Raw genomic sequence first — 25,914 nt, 5'->3', positions numbered from 1 at the left:
ATGGTTTTTGGCTGATATAACTTGAAACATCGATAACTGATGCTGGTTTCAGAGGAAATTATGAGCCTAGAGTGTAAAAGAAGAGACTAAACCAAAGCTCACCGGACTGCCGAAAGTAAAGCTCCCCGTAATCAGTTTCTTGACTTTGGCAGTCTTTGAATCTATGTTTTAATAGGAGGAACCACTGTATATAGAGGTGAATGGCTAAGCTGACAGTGGAGTAGGGGGAGTTGTTGTTGGTTTTGTTTACTTGTTAGCAATTGAGTTTTTAAAAAAACCTGTCCAAGTATCTGTGTAATTACTTTTGTGCAGTTATTTTCTCAGACTTCAATTATCCTGTATTTGTTTTACAAATGGGTAAACTAAGACAAGAAGCAATTAAACCCACAATCAAACAGAAAGGGAATACAATTTCAACTCTCCAGTTTTATTTATGTATTCTTTTTTTTTTTGCATGTTCTGTATTTTAATAGCATTAATTAGCTGGACATATCTGTGCTTTCTTCATTGGGTGGCCTTTCTCCCGAAGAAGAATCTGAGAATCTCTCAGACCACGGTCTATCCTATTCAATTCAAAAGGAGACTTTTCAGCATATTAAGCTGAAGCTCAGTCAGGAAAGATCCTGACCAAACTTCACTTCTGTTGATTTCCAGAGTTGGTGTTGATACTTTGTAGGCTTGGTCCTTAAAATGGAATGTTGAATCAAAAATTATTGTGGAAAAACCTTATGATTAAGCTTATTTAATTATACCGTCATGCCTACAACATTAATGGTATCTTTTTTTATTCTTTTTCTATTTGTTCCAATAATGAAGGAATCATCTACATGCTGCAGGTCATATCTGTGTTCTTAAAGATGCTTTCAGGTATGAAAGTCCAACTGAAATAGCAAATCTAACCTCCACAGAAAAGTTTGATGCAGCCCTGGCCATTCATCTTTACAAAGGAGGCAGACTTCTGCAAGGTAATCCTCTTCCTGTTTTGCAATAAAAATACCTTTTTAAAAGGTGCTGAAAGAGAAGAGAATAAATACAAACACTTATAAATGGCTATACATACATAAACCCACACGTAATGTAGTTTATCCACTTAACAAATGTTCAGAAATGCTGAAAATCTTTCTCTGTGGGAGTTCTGATTCAGAGAGGAGACAACTAAATAAATGTACTTTTAAAGCACATAGTGCATTTTGTAATTAAGTACTTTAACTACATTAAGAGAAGAGCATTACATTAACATCAGGATACTTTCAGCAAATGTGTTCTTTCAGAGGACAATGGCTTGGCTAAGTATAGCTGAGGTCAAACAGAAGAAAGCAGAGGCTAATTTGATTTTTCTGCTTAAAAATGAGTCAGGGTTTTTTGGACATGAAATAACTTTGAGGTGTCATTCATGCCAGCTAAACTGTAGGATACAGGATGTTATCAGGCAAATAATAAAATTTTCTATTGTATCTAGCCACGTAGAACAAAATTTTAGCCTGCCATTAATGATACAGTAGAAGCACTGGCTTTCAAAATTGCAGGCACTGTCACCTACTGAAATTGCAAGTGCATATCCATTTTTGAGATCACCTTTGTATTGTACAAATCTATTCACTTGGACAAAGGCATAATTTGATACTTTCATTAGATCTCAGTATCAGTTGTGTTGTGCTAGTTCTCAGAGTTCAGAAGTCCCCCTGCAATTTGTGTTTCCAGAAAGCCTGAATTATGATGTCTGACATGCTTTTTGTTTGTTCTTTCATTTAGTAATGAGGAAATTAGCAATGCTAATAAATCCTCATCTTACAGCTCACTTAATTTTCAGATAGAAACATATTTATTTCATTGCCCATTTGCTTTAAGATTTCCTTATTTGTTTGTTTTTAACCATGAATTTTAATTGTGAGAGTTCACTGAATTTGACCTATCACTTCCCTCCCACCCCTAAGACACTGTGCGTAGCTATAGAAAGTGTCAGCAATAGCTGTTACAGCCATGAACTTTCAAGGACAGTTCTCTCTCCAAAGGAAAGCTTGAACACAGTAATTCTAGTGCCCTGTTTGTTCGTCCAGGGTTGAGGACAGTGTTGGCCACTGAGTCCTTGATCCCTCTCCCATTCCATCTGATAGCAAAAAGTTAAAAACAAAGCATATTTTCTGCCTTTCTTGATGCACAGTGTGTGGTGGCCATACAGCCTCACCGCTTATTCTTCTTGTTCAGTCAGAAGGAAACTTGGCTTCATCTGTTACAGCTAACTGCAAAATCAACAAAATCAGTCACCTTAACGACAGGTTTTGTAGACTGCCTTTCTGGAGACTGTTTCTTTTTCAAAGCTTCAGTCCCCTTTGGAATATAAAACTATGTTCTACATTTAGTAATTAGCCACCATGAGGTTGTTATTTATTAGCTTAATGTAGTGTAAAACTGACCACTTTACCCGTTGCAGCGCTGAAACAATCATCAGTAAACAGGAGTGTCTGCCATCTTCGTTAGTTTACAGGGAGAACATTGCTGGTAACTTGTCAGATACTAAAAATAATCTGACTCCAAGAAAGGAAATGCTATTAGAAAGGGATCTTGCACTACTGTTGGCTTTTGTTTTCTGATCTAAGCAGTCTTTGGCCTTGTCCAGGTCGGTCTAGCTGCTGTTTGCATAGAGGTGCTACACTACTCTGTTTTGGTGGCTTTACCCTTACACAAATACGAATTTATTCTGATGCCATGTATCAAAACTAGGCTTTTACCAGAGTGCAGACACCACTAGGATATACGTGATTTTGTTAGCGCAGAAGTGGAGAAGCTAATGGATTGTTTTTACTAAGCATGGAAAAGGCAAAGAAAATCTCACAGCTGCACCACAGACTGCCATGCTGTGGAAGTTACTGTATGGGGCTTCATACAGTAACTCAGCACCAAAACAATCACAATTCATTTTCAAAGGCTTTTCCTTACATGTGTGATACAGTATTATCAATATATGTCCCCTTCTAGTCATTGCCTTGACATGTTGGTCAACTTCTCACTGCAGTCATTGCTTTGCAGGTAGCAGAATTCCTTTTGGAATCATCTTTGGTGGGACAGATGTAAATGAAGATATCAAATGTGAAGACAAACATCGGGCAATGGGAGCAGTGCTAGAAGAAGCCAGGTAAAAGCACGTGTGGAAGCTTTATGACAGGAAATTGCTTTTGTAATGCTAGATCTTTTAGGAACTGTTCCATAGATGCTTGGGATCAGAGAAAATGACTAAAAAACAAAAAGGTTTTTTGCAGCATTTTTCATTGTTTCAACATCTTCAGAAAAGAAGTTTCTGCTTGATCCAAAGGTCTGTTGTCTTTAACGGTGTTTCATGCCATCCATTGTGGGCCAATAGGCCCATTCCTTACTGGAAACTAAAGCATTTTATGTATGTAAATCTGCCAGTGGATGAAACTAATTTAATAGATAGCTTAAATTTTATCAAGACAGAGGATAAGGTTGTCACTTCACGTGTAGCCGGCATAATAATTCACTGCTGGCAGGGATGGCTCTGCTGCTACCTCTCTTCCTCTCCTTTTTCTTGCATGTGGCTGTGGGATCCATCACGAAATGGTGTAAAATTGGATGGTTTTGTTGGTTTTTTTTTTCCTGGGTTAGTTTTCTACCCCTTTAATAAGAAAAGTCAGCTTGTGGAAGCAGACGAGAAGGATGTCTTTTTGGTGGCAGCAAGTTGCTGCAGCAGGTCATCAGCCACACCATAGTGTGCCTGAGCTTCTGGTGACTTGAGTACTCTGAAGAGTCACCCTTCCAGAACTGATCTCTGCATAAGCAAAGGGGTCCTGGAGTTTACAAGGTGAGATAAAATTTAACCATCTAGAAGACCTTATCCAAACCAGCAGTACTGCCTGCATGCTTACTGGAGGAGAGCTCGAGTGCCTTGCTGAACAGAGCTCGCTCAGGATTCCATCTCTGTTCATTCATCACGGCGTTCCTGCTAAGACAGATAACCACAGTGCTTCAGATATGGCACTGTGGATTTTGGTTCACGTTAGCGATGAGGAATGCATACAGCATCTGCAGCAGGCTTCTAGCTCCTAGTTTTATCTTTGCTAATACCACTGTATGTCCTAGTTATTAGCTAACGTAACGCTGGCATAGATACACTCTTCTGTCTATACTGCCCTGCAAAATGCGGTAGGTAAACAGATTTTAAAGACAGCACTTAATCACACTCATTGAAAAATCATTAGGGCATGTTCTTACATCTCAGTGTCACTTGTAGTTGAAAAGCAACTTCAGGCCCCATTCAAGACGGAATTTATATACTTGTTTACTTTTGTTATCGCATAATCGGAAGTTATTTTTTAAACAAGTCCGCAGGAAAAAAGCTATCTAATGTGTCAGTTACATTTCAGCCCTGCGCAAAATGAAAACTGTATAAAACCAGAATCCCTGAGTGTGTCCATTCGATGTGGTTCTGTGTTTAAAATATGATCTGTCGCAAATATAGCTAATACAGCTTTTGCAAAAATGGTGCTTTACTGACCGATTTTTTAATTATATTTAAGTTAGGATCTTGAAGTATAGTTCAGTAGCTTGAATTTCGTATGATCTTTCAGAATATATTACCGCATCTTTATGCAGGTCATAGTATTTTCTCTACTACAGGAAAACTAATTGAGTTTTCTAGAAGTTATTCTGAATGGCTTTCTTCTCCAGTATTATCACTAGTATTATTCATTGCATAGTTATTAAAAGAAACATTGATTTTTTTTTCCTCTATTGATCGCAGGGTTCTAAGCAAAAAGTATCATGAATTGTAGATTACTTGTCCAGTACAATATACCACCGCATTCCATAAAACAAAGTATTGAACACTGTCTGGCTTTGTAATGCGTGTTTCATTTTTAATCAAATTCCTCTAAATGGTGGTTGTACTCCTCCAGGGTATTTTTTTCTATTGAACAGTATTTTGTAGACTTAGCAGCAACAGTTTTTCATGCTTGTTAATGTGATGAATTGAAAGTATAATTGCAAAAACTGGAAAGGGAGCATGTGCAACTTGACAAAACAAGCATTTGCAAAGGCTTTAATAACCTTAAAGCTGTCAAGTGGTGTATGTGAAATTCACTGTAGTACCATAAAGTAGTTACTACCAAACAAATATATTGGAATAAGGTTTGTTTCAGCAAACAAAAATAGGAGTTATAGTTCAGCATTTATGTGACTTCTAATGTATGATAGTGATTTTTGTGTCCTGAAATTATAACATAACGTCTCCAGTGAAACACACTGTTCTGGTTGGGACTTAGCAATGTGCTTCATCTCTAACCATTGAGATGTCATTGGGGTGGCTCAGGACAGAAACATTACATTAATTCTATGAAAAAGAAACACCGAACCGTAAGTGTAATGTGTGTTAACTCCTGTTTTACATTCAATATCTATAAAAGCAATTTAAGAAAAGGAATTCTGCTGAGCAGACACATTATGTGTGACATTATGTGAGGCGTTCAAACATTGCTATTCCATGGGACTGATAAGTCTTCAGAAATGGACCCGTTTGCGGCTGCAGTTAACACCAAAGTTCCTTTTAAGAACTGTAAAAGCAATATGTGCATATTTCACTACAACTTAAAAGCTACACTAAAGCCCAGCATGTTCTTAAGACACTTCTTGTTTCCTCTTCTGAACAGGGAATCTTTATTAACTCTGACTCCATAAAAATATCTCATATGACTTCTTGGTATTACACCGAGCTCCCAGTAAGAATAACTTGTTTATCTGGTATGTTTAGCAATCAGCCTTCTGTGGCCAAAGTCTCTCTGTAATGAGGCAGCCCAAAATTAAACTGCTCATACCAATGCTGCTTTGAAGTGGTCTCTGACATAATTCTTCTGTTGCGTGGAATGATAGCGAACTATATACGTTTCTCAAAGGCTCGGAAGTCCAGATGAGCCCATAAGGGAAAATGTGGAATTAAACTTGGGAATTGAATTCTCCTCCCAAGAAGAAAACCTTAGCCATTAAGTTATTCAAGCACATTTTTATTTGCTTGCTCTTACTTTGGCATTATGATTTATTTAGTTTATTTAATTATGGTGTTTTTCCTGAAGAAGAAGAATTTGGTATCTCAGAAGTTTGTTTCTCATTGACAGCTTTGTCTAATTAGAAACAAGGAGAGAACATTGCGGAAAGGTTTAAAAACATCCATCTGCTTGTTTGAATTAAACTCAGCTGCAATGAGTTGCCCATAGTGGGTATTTTCTGGTAAAACAAATAGAAAGGCTGCTTTCTGTCTTTCCGTCTAATCATTTTTATAAGCCTGGCTCTTCATTCTTACAAAGATTTTTCCTGAAGTACTTTTCTGTGTTTATGTTTAAACACTTAAAGCAGATGATCCCAACTACTTTTTCCCATTTAACTAGGTTTGCAGTGGCTTTCACAATGAAAATGAAGGAACTGGCAGCAGCAGAGTGGGTAAGTTTACATGATGATGGTGATACTTACAGTATTACCAACTATGCATTCTTCTAAAATGTTTCCTAAATAATGCTACAGAATCATAGTAATCTTCATATTCTCTATTCCTGTTTTTCCTTCCAGAGAAAGCATTTCACATTTAAGTACTTCGACAGGTCAGACAGAGCTGGTATTTAAAAGCTGTTTAGTATTTGAAAAGAGCGTACAGCTGTTTAGGAAGGGCTTCTCTGTAACATTTAAAACTGATCATTGCTGCTGTTATTGAATCTCTCCTGATGCCACATGCATGTATTATTTCTTTTGGCATCATTTAATAAGTTGTATGTTGCCAAAATTCCACTAAACAGCTTTACTTACTATAAAGAATTTGGAATAATAATTTAAAAATGCTTGTTTTGTCATCACTGGAAATAAAGCAGAGCTAAAACTGAAGTTATGCTAAGCCCAGCTGTAGGTGATACACGGCCCTGTTGACTAGGCCTTTCGGGATATGTAGCACATAAATAGCACTTAACTTTCTTAAAATTCATCTCTTCTTCTGAAAATAAAACAAAACACACTGTGCTGAACGATATATGGAAAAGTACTGAATAAAATTATTTTCATCCAACAGTATGGTGGTTAAATGCATTGGCAATGTATTTTAAGGAGAATTGCTGCCAACAAAGAACTGGCAGTAATAATGGTTGGTTTTCTTTCTCTCCATTTAGTAGGTACCTTTGCATTTGCTGTATTGCAAGTCTGCTTCTGACATTTAGTGCAATTAATTTTAATATCTGATGCTCCTGTTTGAATATAGACTGGGTCAACATTTTCACCCTTATATGGTTGAGTTGATTGCAGACTGCCAGCAGAGAAAATGAGACAAATCCTTGAAGCAGACAGTCCTCAATCCTGGTTTCTGAAGAGTGGTGTAAGACATTAAAGAGCTGCCAGTCACTTTGAGTATGAGGAGTGCTTTCAGGTAGTGTGAGGTTGTGCTGGTAACCTGTGAGAAACGCCACACCAGGCTGATCCAGCTTGATGGCCCAGCTGATTCTCTGTGCAAGGTTAACTTTCCAACTAACTTGTTGGCTAAAGACTTGTACTGGATATCAGAGAGCTTCACTAAGCACTAGTTCCAGTGAAGAGTAAGCAGTAACTATTTGGCAGACAGTAATTGGCAACATACTGGGATAAGAAGACCAAGGGGGGACCACCTTCTTCCAGCTGCGGTGACCTGTTAGCTCCACTCACCTCATCTTGAGAAACATCAGCTGAAGTTGAACAATAAATGCAAGTAGAAACTAACCGCTTGGTATCTCTTCGGTGCTAATTTGCATCATTTATGATCCTTAGCCTCAAAAAAAAAAAATCACTTAGAGGTGGAGCTTGCACAGAAGAACCACTTAATATTCAATATGAATTGATTTTTTTTTAAACTATTTACATTTAAAGGATACATGAGCAGATATAGGACCTGGTATTTACATTACAAATATAACTTGGTTTTAGCAGGTACCACAGTGAGCTTTATAATGAAAGGGTCCAGCTTCTGTCATAGATCTTAAGCATGAAAAAGACAAAAGTAAGTTAGTATAAGGAGGAGGAACAAACTGAAACGTCAAAATCCTTTTGAAATCAGCACCTCCAGTGTTTTTAAGTACTTAGCTTTGATTGATTTACCTAAACATCTTTGTAATCTGGGCCTGTGAGACTCAGTGTTTTGGAGAAGGTCTGTGGCAAACAAGGAATTGGAGGCAAGTCTGTTAAGTTCTAAACTGAAATACCACCTGCTGACCTGTGTCTCCAGTGCTGGCATTTTGAGTACTTTTTCCAGCTGTATCTTTATATAAAAGGTGAGAGAAAATGCAACACATTTACTTTCAAACAGTGAAGACTATGAATACATCTTTCCATAGCGAGGTGCCAGAACATTAACACTTTTTACATATTAACTCACACTAGTGTGAACTGCATTATTCCTCCAATGTGTGCTTTACTAGTTAGACTAATTAAGAATTTAAATTACAAACATGTAAGCAGTTGCACTGTGCTCAAGGGCTGTATCTTCCAACAAATTTTCTATTACATTTTAATTAATTTAATTATGAAGTATTATGAAGTATAATCATAATCATTTAATCATTTAATTATGAAGTATACAGCATTTGTAATAATCTGTATTCCAAGTGAGTTTGAAATAGTGTAAAAGATCTTGTGCCTAGGTCCGTGTTTTATTTCAGTAGTGTAAAACTGGTGCATAAGAATTACCTAAGCCAGTTTTATTACCATTCAATTTCATTTTTCCATTCTCCTCGAGACCACTTAAAATAAAGAACATAACAGAAAATTGATCTATAAAGCGTCAGTACTTCTGTACGCCCTTTTTCACAGTATTCCTGCTATTTTCTTCTTGATGATCCAAGCCCTGGCAGGATTATATTTACTCACCGTAAGCCATTAAAGGTCCAGCAGAGCATGAAACCAGATGCTTAACTTAAGCCTATTTTTGAAACTTAGTGGTTTTAGGGAACTGAAAGCCTATCTTCACCCACCAGAGTCTGAGGCAGAGCTATGCAGGATGACAGCTATGGAGGTAAGGCCGGTTTAAGCTGCCCTCTGCCCCATCTGCTTTCCTCCACCTTCTGTTTTGCTGCATCTGTGTCCTGGTGCTGCATTTCTTCTGTCCCTGTGAATTTAATCTCTGAAACTGGCCTCCAGCTTGCAATGCTGTCTCCAATGTTTGCAAGGCTTTTTTTTAGGATGCAAAGATCCTATATAATTTAAAATGCTACTTATTTATAGGTAAGAGAAGGAGCAAAAAAATAACCTATTAAACCATTTTTTCTTAATTGTAAATGCTTTGAACACAAAAGTTCATATAGCTTTCGAAAGTTAAAGTCCATAGAATATTCTTAGTCTTCCACTGTAGTGAAAGCACTGTTATTTTCCACCCACTTCATTTATGGGTAGATTTGCTGCTTGTTCATGTGGTTTTTGTAACGTAGTTAATTTGTGTGGCTATTTGACTTAGTTAATTCGCTCTGATTTCCATTAAGGGCCAAGACTGCATAGCGACATTTAGCTTGAAGAGTTCAGCGGAGTATCAGCAGCGTATCCCACCGTGCAGAACTGGAATGGTTGGAGGGGGACTCTAGTTGTCCTTTCTCCATCTGCACTTTGGAAAGAGCCACGGAGGGCAAATAGTGGGTCAGAAAGCTGCAGCCTGCTTGGACTGAGCCTCTATATAATAAAACTGGCACTGAGGAGGAGGCAGGATTTAGTCTCAGGGTAGCAAAGACTGGTGCTGTAAGGAAGGTTGGTTGGTTCTGGACACTGTGATGCTAAATTAAGCAATAGCATTAGTTGCAATTCCTGAAAGAAGTAGTGCTTCAGGAGTAACTTTGGAAGTGTAGTAATTACCTCTTCTACTGTAGCTATTTTAAAATAATTTCTTATGCAATTTTTATTTGGGAACATTCTGCAATAACTACTACTGGCCAGTTTTCCTGTATAGACAAGTCTACATATATTTGACAGCAATTTTTGAAAAGGTTAGAGGTAAATGGGGTCTGTTTCATGCCTGATGGGTTTAGAAATTCTATTATGGATAAATGTAGACTGTGGTTTTGAAACCAGCTGCAGCTTTTCTTTCAAGACTAACATTTTTGGGGAACTGGGGCTGTTCCGTAGTTGAAAATCTTTCTATTCTAGTGAAATATTTTAATTTTCTGTGCAATAAGCAAGTTAATGAGTATGAGAAAGGCTACAGAGATAAGCTAAAAAATATGTTTGTACTAACTTGGTAATTGTGTTAATTGCCAAATTGATTTGTTGGTACTGTTAATGTTCATAGTAAATTAATTTACATTGCTGACTGTTGGCTTTTGGTGTTACTTAAGTGTGTCTTCCTAATAGTCTGTTTTGACTTTTAATAGTTGAAATAAAATGATGCTGATGTGCATTTTGTTATACTAGTTGGGTCTTTTGGAAGATTGAACAGATCTTTTATGGTGAACTATGAAAGTTACTTTTCTTCTCCTCTTTAAAGCCAGATGCCCATAAGAAAATATATGTCCAAACTCAAGGTGAGAGTTTTGAAATATTGACTAAGGCATTCCATTTATCGGAATAATTTGTTTAGTACCTGTATGTGTATGTATCTACCTTCTTTGCCATGGAAATACTTTGCTGAAGCGGGTATTGGGTTTGAAGTCCTGGCTCCACTGAAGTGGAGCTTTTTGCCACTGACATCAATTGAGGCAGCATTTCAGTCTCTCAGCATCAATTTTGAAGTCATTTGGTGCTTTTATAAAAAGTGTTCCTAGATGCTTTACAATAGGAATCTGAAAGATAAGGTAACGCTAAGCTTTCTGGAAGAATGCAGAAGTTTTGATGCCGAATGATTATTCTCTGAAACTCCCAATTCCTTTAAATGCTTTAAGTTGAGTTCCCAGCATAATGACACCCAACAAGTATCTAATCCAAAGTATATTACTTAAGTGAGTAGCCAAGGGAACACTCAATTCAGCCTTTTAGATGCAATTACTTAAGCTACAGCTCCTGAATTTATTTATCTAAAAATAACTGCCCACAGATTGCAGAACTCATTCCATTTTGTATAGTTCACTTTCACAGAAAATAGTTATTTTCAAAACTGTTGTGTTGAAATAACTCAGTGATGTCTATTTAGCCCATACTTAGTCTATATTTAAGCCCCTTGAGACATAACAGTTAACTAAGAGATTAAATAAATTAATAAAATAGTTTCATTAGTAAAAGAATTAATCTTTAACATAAGGCAAAATAAATAAATTAATATTCAGTTTAGATTAATATTTAATTGTGATATAATTAATTTACTTTCTTTGCCTTACATTAAGGACCTGGATCTCAGCTGGCTTGTATCTGTTTTGGAATAATATGATCCCTCAGATATTATCTCATATGCAGATTTTAAAAGGCCAGATTTAGCATGGTGTAAGTGAGCTTTATTCCCTGGGTTGCTGAAGAAGTTCATACCCTCTGTGACTGGGCAAAATTTTCAACTGAATTTCAGTCTGATTGCTACGGAAGGGTTGTGCAGACAGCCTGATGTTGTTGGGATAAGAAGAACTTGAGATGGGAACAGCTGGGCGTGGAATTCGGTGCACTTGACAGAAATACTGTTTTCTCAGGGCAAGACTTCAAGAACCACAGTTCAGCCATCCAGGGACCAATCAAACATGCTGTGTTTCTCTTTTTTTTCAACACAGGAATTATGACCTCACCCAGTGAAACATTTGACTGGTATGGATTTCTACAAAATGCAGGTAAAACTCACTTGTTTTCTGAATTCACTACATTTATTCTTAGTAGATGTCAGTAATGAAAGAAATATAGAATGTGAAGTTACTGATTATGTAACAAAATGACTTAATGATATGAAAAATGAGAAACTCTAGTATTAGGTTCAGACAGAATATTTATGAGATTAGTCAGGTTAGTAAACTACGCAGACTGCCTCCAGATTTCTGGTCTGTCCAGGGCTGAATGGCACCAGAAGATAAAATGGTTGTGACACGTGGGTCAGTGTCCCTCAGAAGGTGAGTTAGGCCAAAGCAGCAGTACCTGAGCTTGCTGTGCTTTGCGGCTGTGAGACACCTGCAGAAGAGCAGGTGAGGTGAAGAAGGGAAATATGTGTTCATGTTTCATTGTTTGTTCTTGACCTAGAGCCTGTCTCTCTTTTCACCAAAGTAAAGATGCGTAAGGCAGATGTTCTAATTTAAATTCACCTGATCTTGGCAATGCTTTAACTGCTCCAGCTTCTTTTCCCCAGAAGAAGAATCTGTAGGCATTTTACTGTGGTAAAAATATTCCAACATTATATTCATCAATCTGATCTCTGCTAGTGCAGCTGTTAGCTCTGTCACAAATGAATCCTCGCTAGTCAATTGCTTTATCACATCAGTAAATGTGTGCCATTATTCAAGAGCGGTGTCCGGTTTTAAATTGAGCATCGTGAGGGTATTTTGTTCTCAGTAAATCACGGCACACAAGCACAGCACCATAAGATTAATAATTTTCTGAAGTGAAATGATTTGTCACTTGCTAGCATAGCCTTGGTGTTGATTTGATCTCATGTCCAACCATTTTATGACTAAAAGAGCAGTCAACAGATTGAGGAGGGGGAAGCTCCCACTAAAGTGCATTTCATCTAATGTATTAGAGACAGCTTTTTGCCTAATGTGTACTAATGCAAAAGTGCAAAATAATTCATAATGTACATGAAAAGCAAACTAAAATGTGACTCTAACATCTGTGCCTGTTAAATAATAACTTGAAAACTGGCATCAGATTATTCAGTATTGTTTTTTATGGCTGTTTCATCTCATTTATCTTATCGTGCTTGTCTCTATGTCCTTCTCTGGTAGCAGCCTACAATATCCACTTCTCCAGTATGCACATGGAGGCAGGTTTTTTGGCTAGACCTTTATACTTACCACAAAGTAATTAGGAGTTCTCACTGAATTGCTTTTCTGGGGATTTGCAGTTTCAAAGTGTTTAAAATTCTACTAGACTTGGAGCAATCAGAAGAAAACTATCACAAATTGAAGGCAGTTTTGCTCAGAAGAATACAGTTACAATTGTGCGTAGGCTTGCACAATGATGTGCACTTGAAAAGATCCCCAGCTTTTATGCAGATAAAGCTGTCCAACCTTGTTCACCTCATGGCATTTATGATCTTTTTTTTAATTTCTCCAGATAACTCTTGCCTGTATCTTTAGCAGCATACCTGAACATTTGTCAAAGTCAGGATTCCCAGGACTGAATGTAAAGAAACGCCATATGCACTACAATGCAAATTATAACTCATTTGAGGCATCGGTGTTAGACTTCCTTGGTGATCAGGCCATACATTGCCAAGCTATTCTTTAAGATTAAATAGGCTTTTCAGAATATTTCAAGACTTTTTTCATAGAACAGAATTCTTATGAATATTCTTTGCACTGATTTCGTTTCAGTCATAGAAGAGCCTTAACATTTCACTCATATTAAATATAACACCAGTACATAACTAGTCTCTTTAAATTGGTGTAACGACTTCAAAAAGACTTTAATGGTAGATTTGAGTAGCAGAATTCATCAAATACATTTCACTGTGTCAGACTTCCCCCTACCTCCAGCCCCCAAATGCAAATGGTACAAAAGCAAAAGCTAAGGACTCCCAGCTTTTGATAGGTTTGGTTGCTAACATGAATAGCAGTTGCTTAATACAACTTGAAGCAGTGCTGTAAAAGGCTTTTTTTATCGTTGTGTGCCAAAATCGTGGAATTAGTATTTTTTTCAAAGTTTCAGCAACAGACTTGATTGTTGCAGAGGTGATGTTTGTGCAGTATTAGCATGCTAGCTCCTAGCTGCAGTATTTTTGGTGGCTGGCTGTTAAAACTTTTATTGGCTAAATCTACCAAAAAAATAGCTTTTGTAGCTAATTTGCATTCTGTTTAGCAGTCAGCTTCACAGGGTTCATCTTATGTGGATGAGAGACTGTAAGCCAAAAAGCTGAACCAAGTGCAGAGTTCAAGATAAACTTCAAGAAGATGATGTTTTCAGTAACTCAGCCTATTTAGTCTGTGTCAATCTGGAGGTCAGACCAGATAATCAAAATGTTTTTCTCTGACCTTATAATACAGGAATCTATATACAGCATAATCAGTTTTTGATAGCAATTTTAGATGCCTATCTATAGACTTGAGAGAGACAATGAAATTTCAGGCTTTTGCTGTAAATTGATTGACAGAAAATGACAAGACAGTCTAAGTAAATGTGAAAACCGAGACTGATCTTCTCTAACAACTTAGCTCCGAGATGGAGCAGAGCTACTTAAGATCGCAGACAGGCTTGATGTCATCGTGCCGTGATGAAAGGCTGCTTTTGATTTTAGTGGAATGCGGCTGAAGCTTGTCAGATGTAAACCCTAATAAACACTTAAGACAATCGTGATTAGAAGATGCAGATAACTAAGAAAGTCTATACTAATGATCTGAGAAAGCTCTGTTACCCAACAGGTAAGACTAAAAACTGTTAGAAATAATGAGAAACAGGGTAAAAAAGGATTGCAGTCTTATTGTTCTGGATTAGTAACCTGCCCCTGGAAGTTACCAGGTTCTTTTAACTTCTGTTGTCTTCACAAACATATGAGTCCAGCGATTGATTGCTATCGAATGTGAATAGCAGTATAAACACTTGGGATGTAGTTATTAACCCCACTTAATTTCTAAGAAACAAATTGCTTCGTAAAATAAAAGCTCAACTTCATAAAACTTTAATAAATGTTTGAGATCTGCAAGTGGTTAAGTATGTTGCTGAAATAAGACCTAATTGGGCTAATAATTTTCCAAGTTCTGTGTCATTAGAGACTTCAATTAAAGAAAGTTCAGGGTCAGTATGAAGTAAGATAGCGTGGTGAAACTACTGTTGTAGGACACCGCCACGTCAAACAGGCTGGAAAGCTTGGCTGGTCTAAGCAGCTTGGTTTTTGTAGTTGACTTGTGAAAGAGACACAAAATCAAAATCTTGGTGCCAGGAGACTAAAAGAGCTAATGCATGGTATTTCTACAGTGTGTGGGGAGAGGACCGTAAAGAATAACTACAAAGTGAAAGATTTAGAGTATCAAAAATACATGCCAGAGCTGGACAAATTTATCTCTTTCAAAATCAAGAAAATAAAAGAACCACCTTAGAGACTGAAATCTCAGCAATAAACCTATGTAATTCCTTTTCTAGGAGCTCAGTACTTTCAGAGGCACAGGAGATGAATAGATGAACAATTTTCAAGAGGGGTAAAAGACCTGCTGTGGTTCAAAGTGAGCAGAAAGGAAAATGAGAAAGATTATTCACCCTCACCAGCTCATCATGGCTTAGATTTTGTTTCTGAACAAAACCAAAAATGGATGACTAAGCTCAAATCATACGGACTTGGTATTTTTCTCTAAAGGTCCATAGAACACAACACTGAACTTGAAATCAGGACTTGGAAAATTAACCTTAAAATTTTTTGAACAACCTTGACACAATATTACTAAGAAATGTTTTGACTGCACACTGTTTATTTATGTTACTGGGCAATTTTTGTATCCTAAATTATAACCAAAGGTCCAATATTGATATACTTGATAAAATACACTTAACCTCTAGTACAAATTTTTGGATTTTAAGCTGTACAGGAATGAACACCTTCTAAGAACTTTGGCTTTGTGATGCTGTTGGTTCAGGTCCAAAATAATAATTGAATGAAAAATCACATTGTTCCTTTTATATTTTTCTCCTCTCTAGAGATTTCAAAAACACCCTACAAAAGCACAGTAGAGACTTGCAAATGAGAAAAATATTTTTATTTTCTTTATTTGAGCAAGTGATTAGAAAATCATTCTCTTAGGAAGTTCTCAAACTGCTGCTTTACCTCTCAACAAGATAGTGCTTGATATTAGTCATTCACTTAGATGCCTGCAGCTTTTCAGTAAGATTAAAGATTTGCAGTAATATATTTATTTTTACTGTGAATCTATGATTACTACATTTTTTTCATGATAGTACCTAGAGGGATGGAGTTAAATGAATCTGCTCTTTCAAAATGTGTTTAGATAACACTTCTTATTCTTGCCTTTCTTAGAGAAACAATGTCCTTACTAATATTTCAGAAATTATTTAGGCTTTTGTGTTAGCTTTCTGCGTTCATGTTTTGCGTTCCTGGGATCTAAGTAGAGGGTTTTATAAAGGCCAAAGTGTAAGCTATCATAGCGTGTCATAACAGTAAAATGGTTGATGTGGCAAACAGTTACACAGTTTCAGATAGGGAACAAATGAGAAGCCAGCGAATTCGTAAATAATGAACTGCTCATTTCCAGCATTGCATTAGGAAAACATTTTCCACTTTTAATACACTCCATTCTGTCACACTGCCTTACAACTGAGGACCTCAAAACAGTTTATCAAAAGTAAAACCAGTGCCATTGCTTCATGTCAAGCAATTGTCAAGCTTGCTTGCACGTGAGTGGGTAAATTTAGACATGTAAGCCTGGATTTGGCAAACTTCCTCTGGGCCCTGCTGTGACTCTCCATCACAGCCAGCAGCACAGGAATCCTGAGTAATCATGTTTCGTCTGTTAGCCAATGTCTTTTGTGCCGGGTTCCAATACTATCAGCAAATACCCTGGCACAGCGGTTGGATGCCCTTTTGACCGTGCAATTCCACTGTGAAATTTTAAATATCAATGCTACATTGCTGTGTTCCAACTTTGAGCAGCACACTCCCACCGCTGCTCCATCCTGCAAAAGGAGCTGCACGGCTGTGGGAGTTCCGCGTCAGCCTTGATCTTCCACTGAGTCTGTCTCGTTTCAGCTCACCTTTGCGGTTCCTCTGTTACCATCCCCGCGGTCCTGTGGGGCCTGTCAGGACAGCACACCGTCCAGCTGATGAGGGGAATGAGTTTTCACAGTCCTGTCAATCACTGTTCTTGCTCGACTTCTCACATCTTGCTGAACGGGTGACCTGCTAAGCAGGCTCAACACTGGCTGTGGCCAAGGCACAGCCGTTTTTTATAGGTAAAGCCAATGTAATAAATCAGGCTACAGCCCAACCACTGACAGTGCATGGTTAAAGGAGCATCTCCTACTGACCTTAAACAAGTATTTTTCACGCTGAAGGAGGCATTGATTACAGTGGCGAGATTTGACTTGCATTGTGTAATGATTCTCAAGGAAGGCTGGAAGACCATACAGTCTTTTTTATTATTATTATTATTGCCAGTGATTATGTACAAATCTTTCCATTTTGTATTTTCTTTGCAAAGCAAACTGGAGAATGCGTGAGCTAAGAGATAATGAAGCACAGTGAGCCATTTCAAATCTTTGCTCTTGTAACACTAGCAGAAATGCGGAGAAAAGAAAGAAGCATTTTGTATTATTATTTGTGTGTTTGCGTGTTATTCAAACCAGATAGTGACACAGTGAATGTGTCAGAAGAGCAGATCCGAAAAGCGCAGATCAGTTGATTGTGCCGTATTGCTGTATTTCTGTTTCACAACTGAATCACACCAGGCAGTAGTATCGTATTACAGATTAAGTATCCTGTTTGGGAAAGGCAGAATGATTGCAAAAATTCACATACTGAATGTCTTGTTTAAGCTCAAGGAAAAAGAAAAAAGGTCGGTCTTCTTTCCCAAACCCATTTTTACCCAGCTGATGATGGCTCTAGCTGGTAAAGGCAGCTATTGCAGTTATTCTCTGAATATGTTCTCTCTTTCGGTGTTCTTGTGAGGATAAAGCATTGTAAAATGATTGCTTTCTTGTTCAAATGGGTAAAAATGTTTTTTTTCACAGCAGGAGTACTAGCTTGAGAAAGCAGCAGGTGGGAAAACACCGATGCGGGCATCATCTCAATGTGTGAATTTAACCATTTGGGGTGAATGAGCAGAAATCTAACAAGATACACAAGTGCTGTTGGAGTTTTGTCCTAAGCAGACAGAGAATGAGTGAACTCCCAGCACTAAGCAGGGGCAGTGATGTGCTGGTAATGCAATCTTCTCAGGAATGTCTTTATATGCTGCTAAAGTGGATTGAGCAGGGAAAGTCTGCCTGTAAAAATGAATTAGGTGATGACTAAGATCTACATCTTACAATAAAATAAAACTGTAACTGATTCCAACTTCACTAAATTGAATGGCAGAGGCAAAATCTTTTTTGACTAGCCCTTCTACGACACCTTTTAGAAACACCATGCAGCATCCAGTCTGTAGTCCAGTGGACCCAATACCTGCTTTCAGAGAAAAGTGCATAGGATTTCATGATAGACAAGTAGGGCTTCGTAAAGTTGCATGGAGAGGATAGTCTGCAGTTAGAGCTCAAGGTTGTGAATCTCTTTTCAAAATAATAAAGGTCAAATAAGTGGGCTATTTTCATTAATAAATATTATTTTAGGTAATTTTGCTAGTGAAATAATTAGACAGTGATTGATGAAATTCTTGGGAGAAGTACCTTTAAATGCCACAGGAACTGAATGGCAAAATCCAAATTACAAAGTGCAAGTACTGTCTGTGGGGACAGCATCCTGTTTCTCTTTTGGGTTAAGGTTTTCTTACAGGGAGCAGAGTGACGGTCAGGACTGCACGGGATCAGTCTGTTAGGGCTTTTCCTTGTCAGAGGACTTGATAATGAAAGCTATAAGATAGAAACAAAAACATGTTAAGAGATGAAAAGCGGCAGTTATTTCAGGCGTAGTTAATGCTGATTATGGTACTGTCACATCAAGAGTGCAATGATTCTATAGTCTCTGTGTGAGAACAGGAAGATCTGTTTTCTCACTACTGTCTGACTGAGCTTTCAGCACTAACTTGAAGTTTGTTCCAAAATAGCCAGAACTGAGCATTGATAGGTGGGAGATCATAATTTATAATTAACATTTGTGCTATATGGACAGTTAAAATGCAATCTGAATTTTGCTGACACCTTCTAGTAATTTGTTTTGAGTGAGTTTATGTCATTGAAACCACTGCTGCATGTCTTAAAAACCAACAGCATTAATGGCCCGTTGCACCAGAAGAAGGGATTTTTCAATCCAAATGTTTGTGTATTATAAATTACAAATTATTTCTTGGTCCAATAACCAGTAAAATATTACTTACCGTATCTGCTGCAGCCACTCTTGACAGCTCAAGCTGTTTAAGTTAAATGAAACAGGCTCAATAATGAAGCTGGTGACAGGAAGCATTTAAAAGTCCCTGAACTGGATTTTCATTTTAAAAGAAATTGAGCATGTTGTGAATCACACAACTCTTGATTCTCTCCCTCCCACAAAACAGAGGATGGATGCAGGGCTCATGCTAACCCAGTTCCTTGCCATGAGGAAGATACTCCTGGCATATTTCTTTCCGGGCCTTATAAGAAACCGAGAGCTGTTCTTGCAGCTGGTGGAAGCTGGAAGGGGATGGGAGGAGGCGGCCTCAGAGAAGAGACTTCTGCAGTGTTCAGCAGCAGCAGCTCATGGTGCCACCACAACTGTCCTGCTGCCCTCCTCTGCTAATCATAAATCCCCCAGACGGTCAGTCTGACCGTGCAGCACAGCCCTCCTGGTAGCTATGTGACACAGCCCCTGTGTGGGACCCGCGCGTAACGTCCCACAGCCAGCCAGCCGCTGAAGAGCTGCAGTTTGCTGCTCCGTGTTGAACTGCCTGGTGTTAGGGAATACCTGTCACCCATCCTTGTCATGAGCTCGATAAGGAGCTGACCTGAAGGACAGCAAACTGATTTGTTCAGTACGTGAACATTTCAACCCCCCTAGTGCTTATGAAATTATGTTGTTGTTATGTGCGTTCGTTTGGCAGTTTATGAATTATGTTGCTTTACCGAAGTTCATCACGTAGTGACCCTTCTCCAGAAGCATGTTCTGCATTACTTGTGCTGTCTTAGAGCCAGTGGCAACTTCAATATCATCCATGAGATCTTATTTTTCTAATATAGCCTACAAAAGTATTTATATGGGTGGTTGCTGTGTATTTGTAAGAGAGGTTTTTCAATGCTAAAAACTCCCACGGTGATATTTATTCCCAAATTATTTTTCACTTGTGTTTCTTAGCAATAAGGTTAAAATAAATGCTTTGCAATAATTTAACTTGTAGTTAACTACTCTATAGCAGTGCTGGTATAGTTGGGGTAGATAACTGCAGGACATTCACCTGACATTTTATCACAAAAAGCATCAGAACAAGAGCTCTAAGCTCTACATCCATTGATTAACTAAACCTTACAATACCCTTGAAATAGGTGTTCAGTTATTATATGAATGCAAATGTATTCTTACGGATAAAAATATTGAGAAACAGGTGGATTTATATAGTTGCCTAGTCATTCACTGCCCCTGGAAATAAACTCCTGTGCCCTGTAAAATGATGGGTAGAGTAAGTTCTCCACTGAGTGGATCTGAAGATTACTGTGAGAGCAGGAAACGGAGGGAACAATAATGAGAATTTTTCAGGATCCACCCAATTTCTGCTTCTACCACTGCACAAGCTCATTCATGAAACAATTTGGAGTGTTCAGCTTTTTTATCTGCATTCAGGCTTTTCCAATTATTTGTTACAGACATTCCCTCAGGCACAGACAGTTTACATATGTTTCTTTTGATATGTGGACTTCGAAGAGTCAAAGACCCTCTGTACTTAGTGGATGTATTTTCAGGTAGGTACCTGTCATTCCTCATTTTGTCCCTGAATTCAGATGTATTTCTTTTAATGTTTTAATGTTAAACTTTGGCATTAGCTGTTTCATTAATTGCAGAAAACTTCATAACATATTTAAACTTTAAAAAAGAAATGCTCAGGTAACTATTGATCTGTTCAACACATTATTTCTGTCCCTCGTCTTTCCCAGCCTGCTGGGAACAGCAGAGCATCAAAGCAGTATCTGATTATTTTACTGCTGGGGAAACTGTTTTGCTGTTACATACAATATTAATGGAAGAGAAAAGAAGAGTTCACCTACTTCAAAATAACTTTTTTATCTTACTGTCCCATGGCTGTTACACTGATTTGCATGTGGGCTAACTAATATCAGTGAAGTTACAAGCAAATTTTACCACCCATCGTTACGGCTCCACGCTGTAAACCAGGCTGACGTTTGCTCATAGTCACGTAGGTGAATGTTTCTCCAGCTTCTGTTTGTGCCTGTGGAAGGTTCAGGTATTCCAAGTCGGAAATTTAGCCTCCACTATTCAGCCTACTTCTTTTATAAGCCTTTACCACCATGTGATGTGTTCATTAAAGCCAAGTGACTGGTTTTGTTCTCTTCGGGTACTGAAGAGTAGCAGATTTCTCTGGTGCATAGAGCTGAGTGTTTGCTGTAATGGTTGCAGTTGCTTCCACATGCTTCATCACAAAGGGGAAAATTCAAGTAATTTTATCTTACTGACCAGAGTCACTGCATTACATAGAGCATTGTTCTCTTGAGATGATCCAGAATTAACACCTGCGCTTCGTTAAATAACCCTTGAATCATAAGAGACTGCATGAAGCAGAAATCCTAATACTAACTTTCAGATATGCTAATAGTTTTAATTCTAAGGAGTAATGTGAGGGCTGCACGTGAAATCTGGTACACTTTCTATCTTTTAAGTAGCAGTACAATATTCACTTAATTCTTTTTTTTTTTTGATGCAGCTACTTACATTGATTTCAGAGGAAGAATTAAATTAAAATTTAATAAATTTTATTAATAAAAAGATGTTCCTCTTCTGTTTTAGACTGGCACAGAAAGGATCCCACTGTCCACCTGGGCATAATTGGACCTGCAGTAAGTTGTTGTTGTGATTTTTATTTTATTGGTATGTGTATTGCTAATTATTTATGTTAACTTGCATCTGCGATATGACAGTAATTCCTTCCAAACTGAACCTAAGTCAGTGGACTTCTTTTACTGAGATACGAAGGTACAAACTAGCAGTGGTGAAGGCTGTTCCCAACAGGTCTAACCGTGGAAGTGATTCCAGTGCTCTGACTCCCAAAGCTGAGGGTTCTGCTATCAGCTAGAAGGCCTCCTCACTCAGCTTGTGCTCTGCTCTTGCGTTGCAAAGGGAAAGCAGCTGAAGAGGATGTGCACTGCGGCAGCCCTATTCAGTTAGCTCTATTCAGTTAGCGTTTTACTAATGCAAACTGTCGTCCATGGCACTACAATAGTTTACAGCAGCTGAAAATTTTTTACATGTACTGATTTTTTTCTGTTGTTGCTGTTTAGAGGGGTTGGGGTAGTTTTCTAAGGGGCATTTGCATCTGGATGACCATAATTTTATGTCTACCTCAAGCACATGACTTGATAATGCTATTTGTCTATTACGACCTCTTGGAACAAAACATTCAGTGTTTCATTTGGCTACATGAAGAACTTTTGAAAATTAGAAGTATCATCAAAATATTTGGACTTTAATATTGGCTTCTGGTTTTATGCCTGTGGGATAGTACTAAGTATTTTAGAGAACCAGAAACTAACGAAAATGTGAACTCTTGGAAATAGAATATTAGAAATCCCTATTTCAATATGAATAACTTATAAATGAGCCTATCAAAGTATTTTGAAAGGCAACAGTTGCCATCGAGAAGAATTTTTTGAGCAGATATTGTTAATGAGCATTTTTTAACACCATGAAGGTGGTATCAGATGCTCATTATCCCTGTTCTTACAACTTTTGTTCACGTGGAGGATTGTGTCTTTGTTCCATTCCGTTTAGATTTTGGTGCCATTTCTGGTAGTCTCAATTTGTACACAATTAACAGTTGTCAGCAGGTGCAAAATGCTGTTAGATTTCTGTCTGACACCAGACAGCAAGGACAAAACTTGAGCTGGCAAAGAAAACTGGTGAAGACTGTTTCACATTTAGAATTTGAGTGCACCAAAGCCTGGGATACAGGTATCGGAGAAGGAAGGTGGTGTTGGCTAAAATAAATAAAACCAGAAAATGAATCATTCTTACATGTCCACATCTCAAGTTAAGCTTAGAAGTGGTATTATTCCTTTCAAAGTAAATATATATATTTTAGTAAAAGCGCTGGCCAATATTAATGTGAGATTTCTTTTTCTTCCCCCCTAAGTCATAAAGATCCTGTTTAACAAATTTAGAAGTTACAACTTCTCTCTTTCACAGCAGGGTCAATCAGATAAATGGCAGCTCTTCTGCGATTGCCAGCTCTCTTTAGGTAAAACATACAGTTGGATTGCTCTCCCAAAATGTCGTCACGAGTTTCTCGGCAACGGTTTGCTTTTCAGGAAGCACCAGCTCCTGACAGAGTTTAAAATCAAAACTATTGCAGTCATTATTATGAAATAATCTTCTACTTGTGGAGAAAGGTCTGAAAATGTGGGCTTATGAAGCATGAAGATTAACAAGAAAAACTATTGAACCCTCCCAACTCCACCCCATCATTTCTAAACCAAGCAGCATGATTTCTGAAGAAGTTTGTGCTACAGGAATATCCACAGCAGCAGAAGTGTTGTAAACGCACCCGTAGCCTTAATCTAAGCAGTGGAAAAGGTATGAGCAGGCAGCTGTGTCACATGAAACAAACTCTTGCTGATGCTAAAGGGGTACTAAAAGCTTCACTGTTTGTTTCATCTGGGTAATGTGTTCATGTCTCTTTATAAGTCTTCTCTCTGATTCATCTTCACATGAGTCTGAAAACTGGCAGGCAGTCTGTTTTATAAGAAAATAAATAGAATTTGGATGAGTAAAAAAGAACCATTTTTTATATTTTCTCATTCAGTTTTGTTCTCTGTGTATTTGGGGGCAGAGGATTTTGTTTTTAAAAGCTGTTTCTACATTTTTATTTTATCTGCAATTTTTTCCGTGCTAATACACAAAATGATTTGGAAATGAACTGGTGTGGAAGGCAAATCTGGAGCAAGTGTAATGAAGCTGCGCTTTAGAATCCAAAGATGCACTTGCTGCCTCCAGTGAGGATTTTAAACATTTTAGTCATTTTTTTAAATTTGCTTCACTTTTTCCTAAGCTAACGTCTTTACAGTAAGCTACCAGAAATAGCCCTGTGGCACTGCATCAAGGACTGAACCTTCTTAAAACATTTAAAAACATGTTTCTCCCATAGTACTAAAAATACTGCTAAAGAACGAAAATAAATCCCAGCCCTACTGGTATTTCGCTGTACTTTTCTTATTCATGTTACTTCTCAAACCACAAAATCTTCAGAAAGTCAGTGCCATTATCTGTGAAGCAAGTCACATTTATTGTGAATATTAAAAAACACAGGTTAAGATTATATTAGTTGTGAATATACAGAACAAAGGCCCACCCACTATGTTCTGCTCTGCTTCTGTAAGACTATAACCTTTTCCCTGCGTTTGCTCTGCGTGATTGACTCAAATGGTGCAATCTAACCAATGTTGCAGGATTGGGTCCTGTATAATACAAAATTCTTAGCGTTTGTCTTCTCTTCCAGGTTTCCTTTTCTTCATTTCTATAATGAAATTTGAAAAAATGGCTTATTTTCAGCAGCTCTGTGTTCCAAGAATAGAAGCTTATGAAACTATTAAAAAGTGATGGCCCCCAAACTCGCGTTCAGCAGCTGGGTAACCTCTTGAAGCCCATTTTGTACGCACTGCATAATTCTTAACCGTTCTTGTAGGCTGTACAGGATATTGCCATGTTTGTAATTACGCTGTTTTCCACTGACAGCTACTTTTCCTCCGTCCAACTTCTTCCCATGCCTGTCGAGACAGCTTTAGTTGAGTAACTGCCTCCGCAGATAATTAGGGAAATCAGATAGGAGACAAAGATACAATTTCAAATTCTTCAGCCTGCTGAGGAATATGAAATCCTGCCAGGTACGTCCTGAATAGGTGTCCTACTCACTGAGAGATTTTTTAAAAAGTAAGAGGTACTGCTACCATTAAGCTGACAGCTCTTCTAACCCTTTGTTTGCTTACTCTTCAAGAAAAAAACCCTGAAAATGAAACTTTGGTTACAAATGATGAAATGAGCTGTTCCTCTATTTCTTGAAAATGTTATAGATTTTTCTTTCAGAGCTAAAGTTTTGTTAATTTAGATCCTGTTGCCAAATTGTTTCAGCTGACTCAAACCTCTATTTTTTACAAGTTGTTAATTGTCCCAAATTACAGTAGTAGAGCTGCACGTTAAGTCAGAAGACACTGAATTACCATAAGCATTTAGTATATGGAAAAGATGATGTAGAATGGCTGCATTTGGTACATTTGCAAAGATCTTCTATTGCTGGTGCCTTTGCTGCAGGCAGATTATGCTGCTTCGCAGACAGCAGTTGTGTTTGCAGTCGTAGGGTCTTGCTGAGCCTATTTAACAATGGATCAGATGATAAAAATAGTAAGGTGAGTCACCTGCTGTTGTGAATAAAGCTGATTCCTTTCACAGTGATGCTGTTAAAAACCTCACAAATCTGAGCAACTGAGCAAATTTTCCTATCGAATCCGCTTGCAGATACAGCTTTGCACTCTTTAATACTCTGGGCGATACTCTATCAGAGCTTTAACCGTACTAAGATCTGATTTTCCCTACGAAGTGTGGAAGGGTTAGGCCACAGCAGTCCTAGCATTGTAATGAAGATATTTCTGGACCATTGCTTCTGTCTCACGTAATTTTTATATGACAGCAATTTAATACAGTGTGTTTATAGAAGATTTCCTAGATTTTGATCACAGTGCCTGTGCTTAACAGGCACTTTTATCTTAGTGCAGTGTTTGATCTGTGACTCTCTGCACTGTCAAACACGTCTGTGATGTTTCTTTGCCTGTCAGCAGAATAGAACTTCCTTAATGGCATATCTGGTCCTGATGGGTGTGGTTTCTCGCTATGTGCCCACTCCCCATCTTATCTCATCTGTTCTGATAGAAGCCGTTCATACAGCGGAACTGCTTTCCTCTGATCCCTACTAAACTGATAAAACTTGCAGCTCTCTGAACGCTCTCCCTATG

At 37.9% G+C, this 25,914-nt stretch overlaps 1 protein-coding gene across 1 annotated transcript in view; it reads left to right on the top strand.

Annotated features, from left to right (window-relative positions):
* Nucleotides 1-821: 821 nt before the first annotated feature.
* The window catches only part of GLT1D1 (glycosyltransferase 1 domain containing 1), a 40,450-nt gene continuing 15,357 nt past the window's right edge, over nt 822-25,914 (top strand). The window contains exons 1-7 of the mRNA XM_010143981.1: nt 822-965; nt 3,028-3,133; nt 6,393-6,444; nt 10,481-10,517; nt 11,685-11,741; nt 20,548-20,643; nt 21,704-21,753. Of these exons, the coding sequence (XP_010142283.1) occupies nt 3,108-3,133; nt 6,393-6,444; nt 10,481-10,517; nt 11,685-11,741; nt 20,548-20,643; nt 21,704-21,753 (318 nt within the window). The 5' untranslated portion in view covers nt 822-965; nt 3,028-3,107. The remainder of the gene's footprint in view (nt 966-3,027; nt 3,134-6,392; nt 6,445-10,480; nt 10,518-11,684; nt 11,742-20,547; nt 20,644-21,703; nt 21,754-25,914) is intronic.

Source organism: Buceros rhinoceros, unplaced genomic scaffold (genome assembly GCF_000710305.1).
Source record: "Buceros rhinoceros silvestris isolate BGI_N320 unplaced genomic scaffold, ASM71030v1 scaffold1669, whole genome shotgun sequence".
NCBI classification, from domain to species: Eukaryota; Metazoa; Chordata; class Aves; order Bucerotiformes; family Bucerotidae; genus Buceros; species Buceros rhinoceros.
This window is presented reverse-complemented; position numbering and strand designations above follow the sequence as displayed.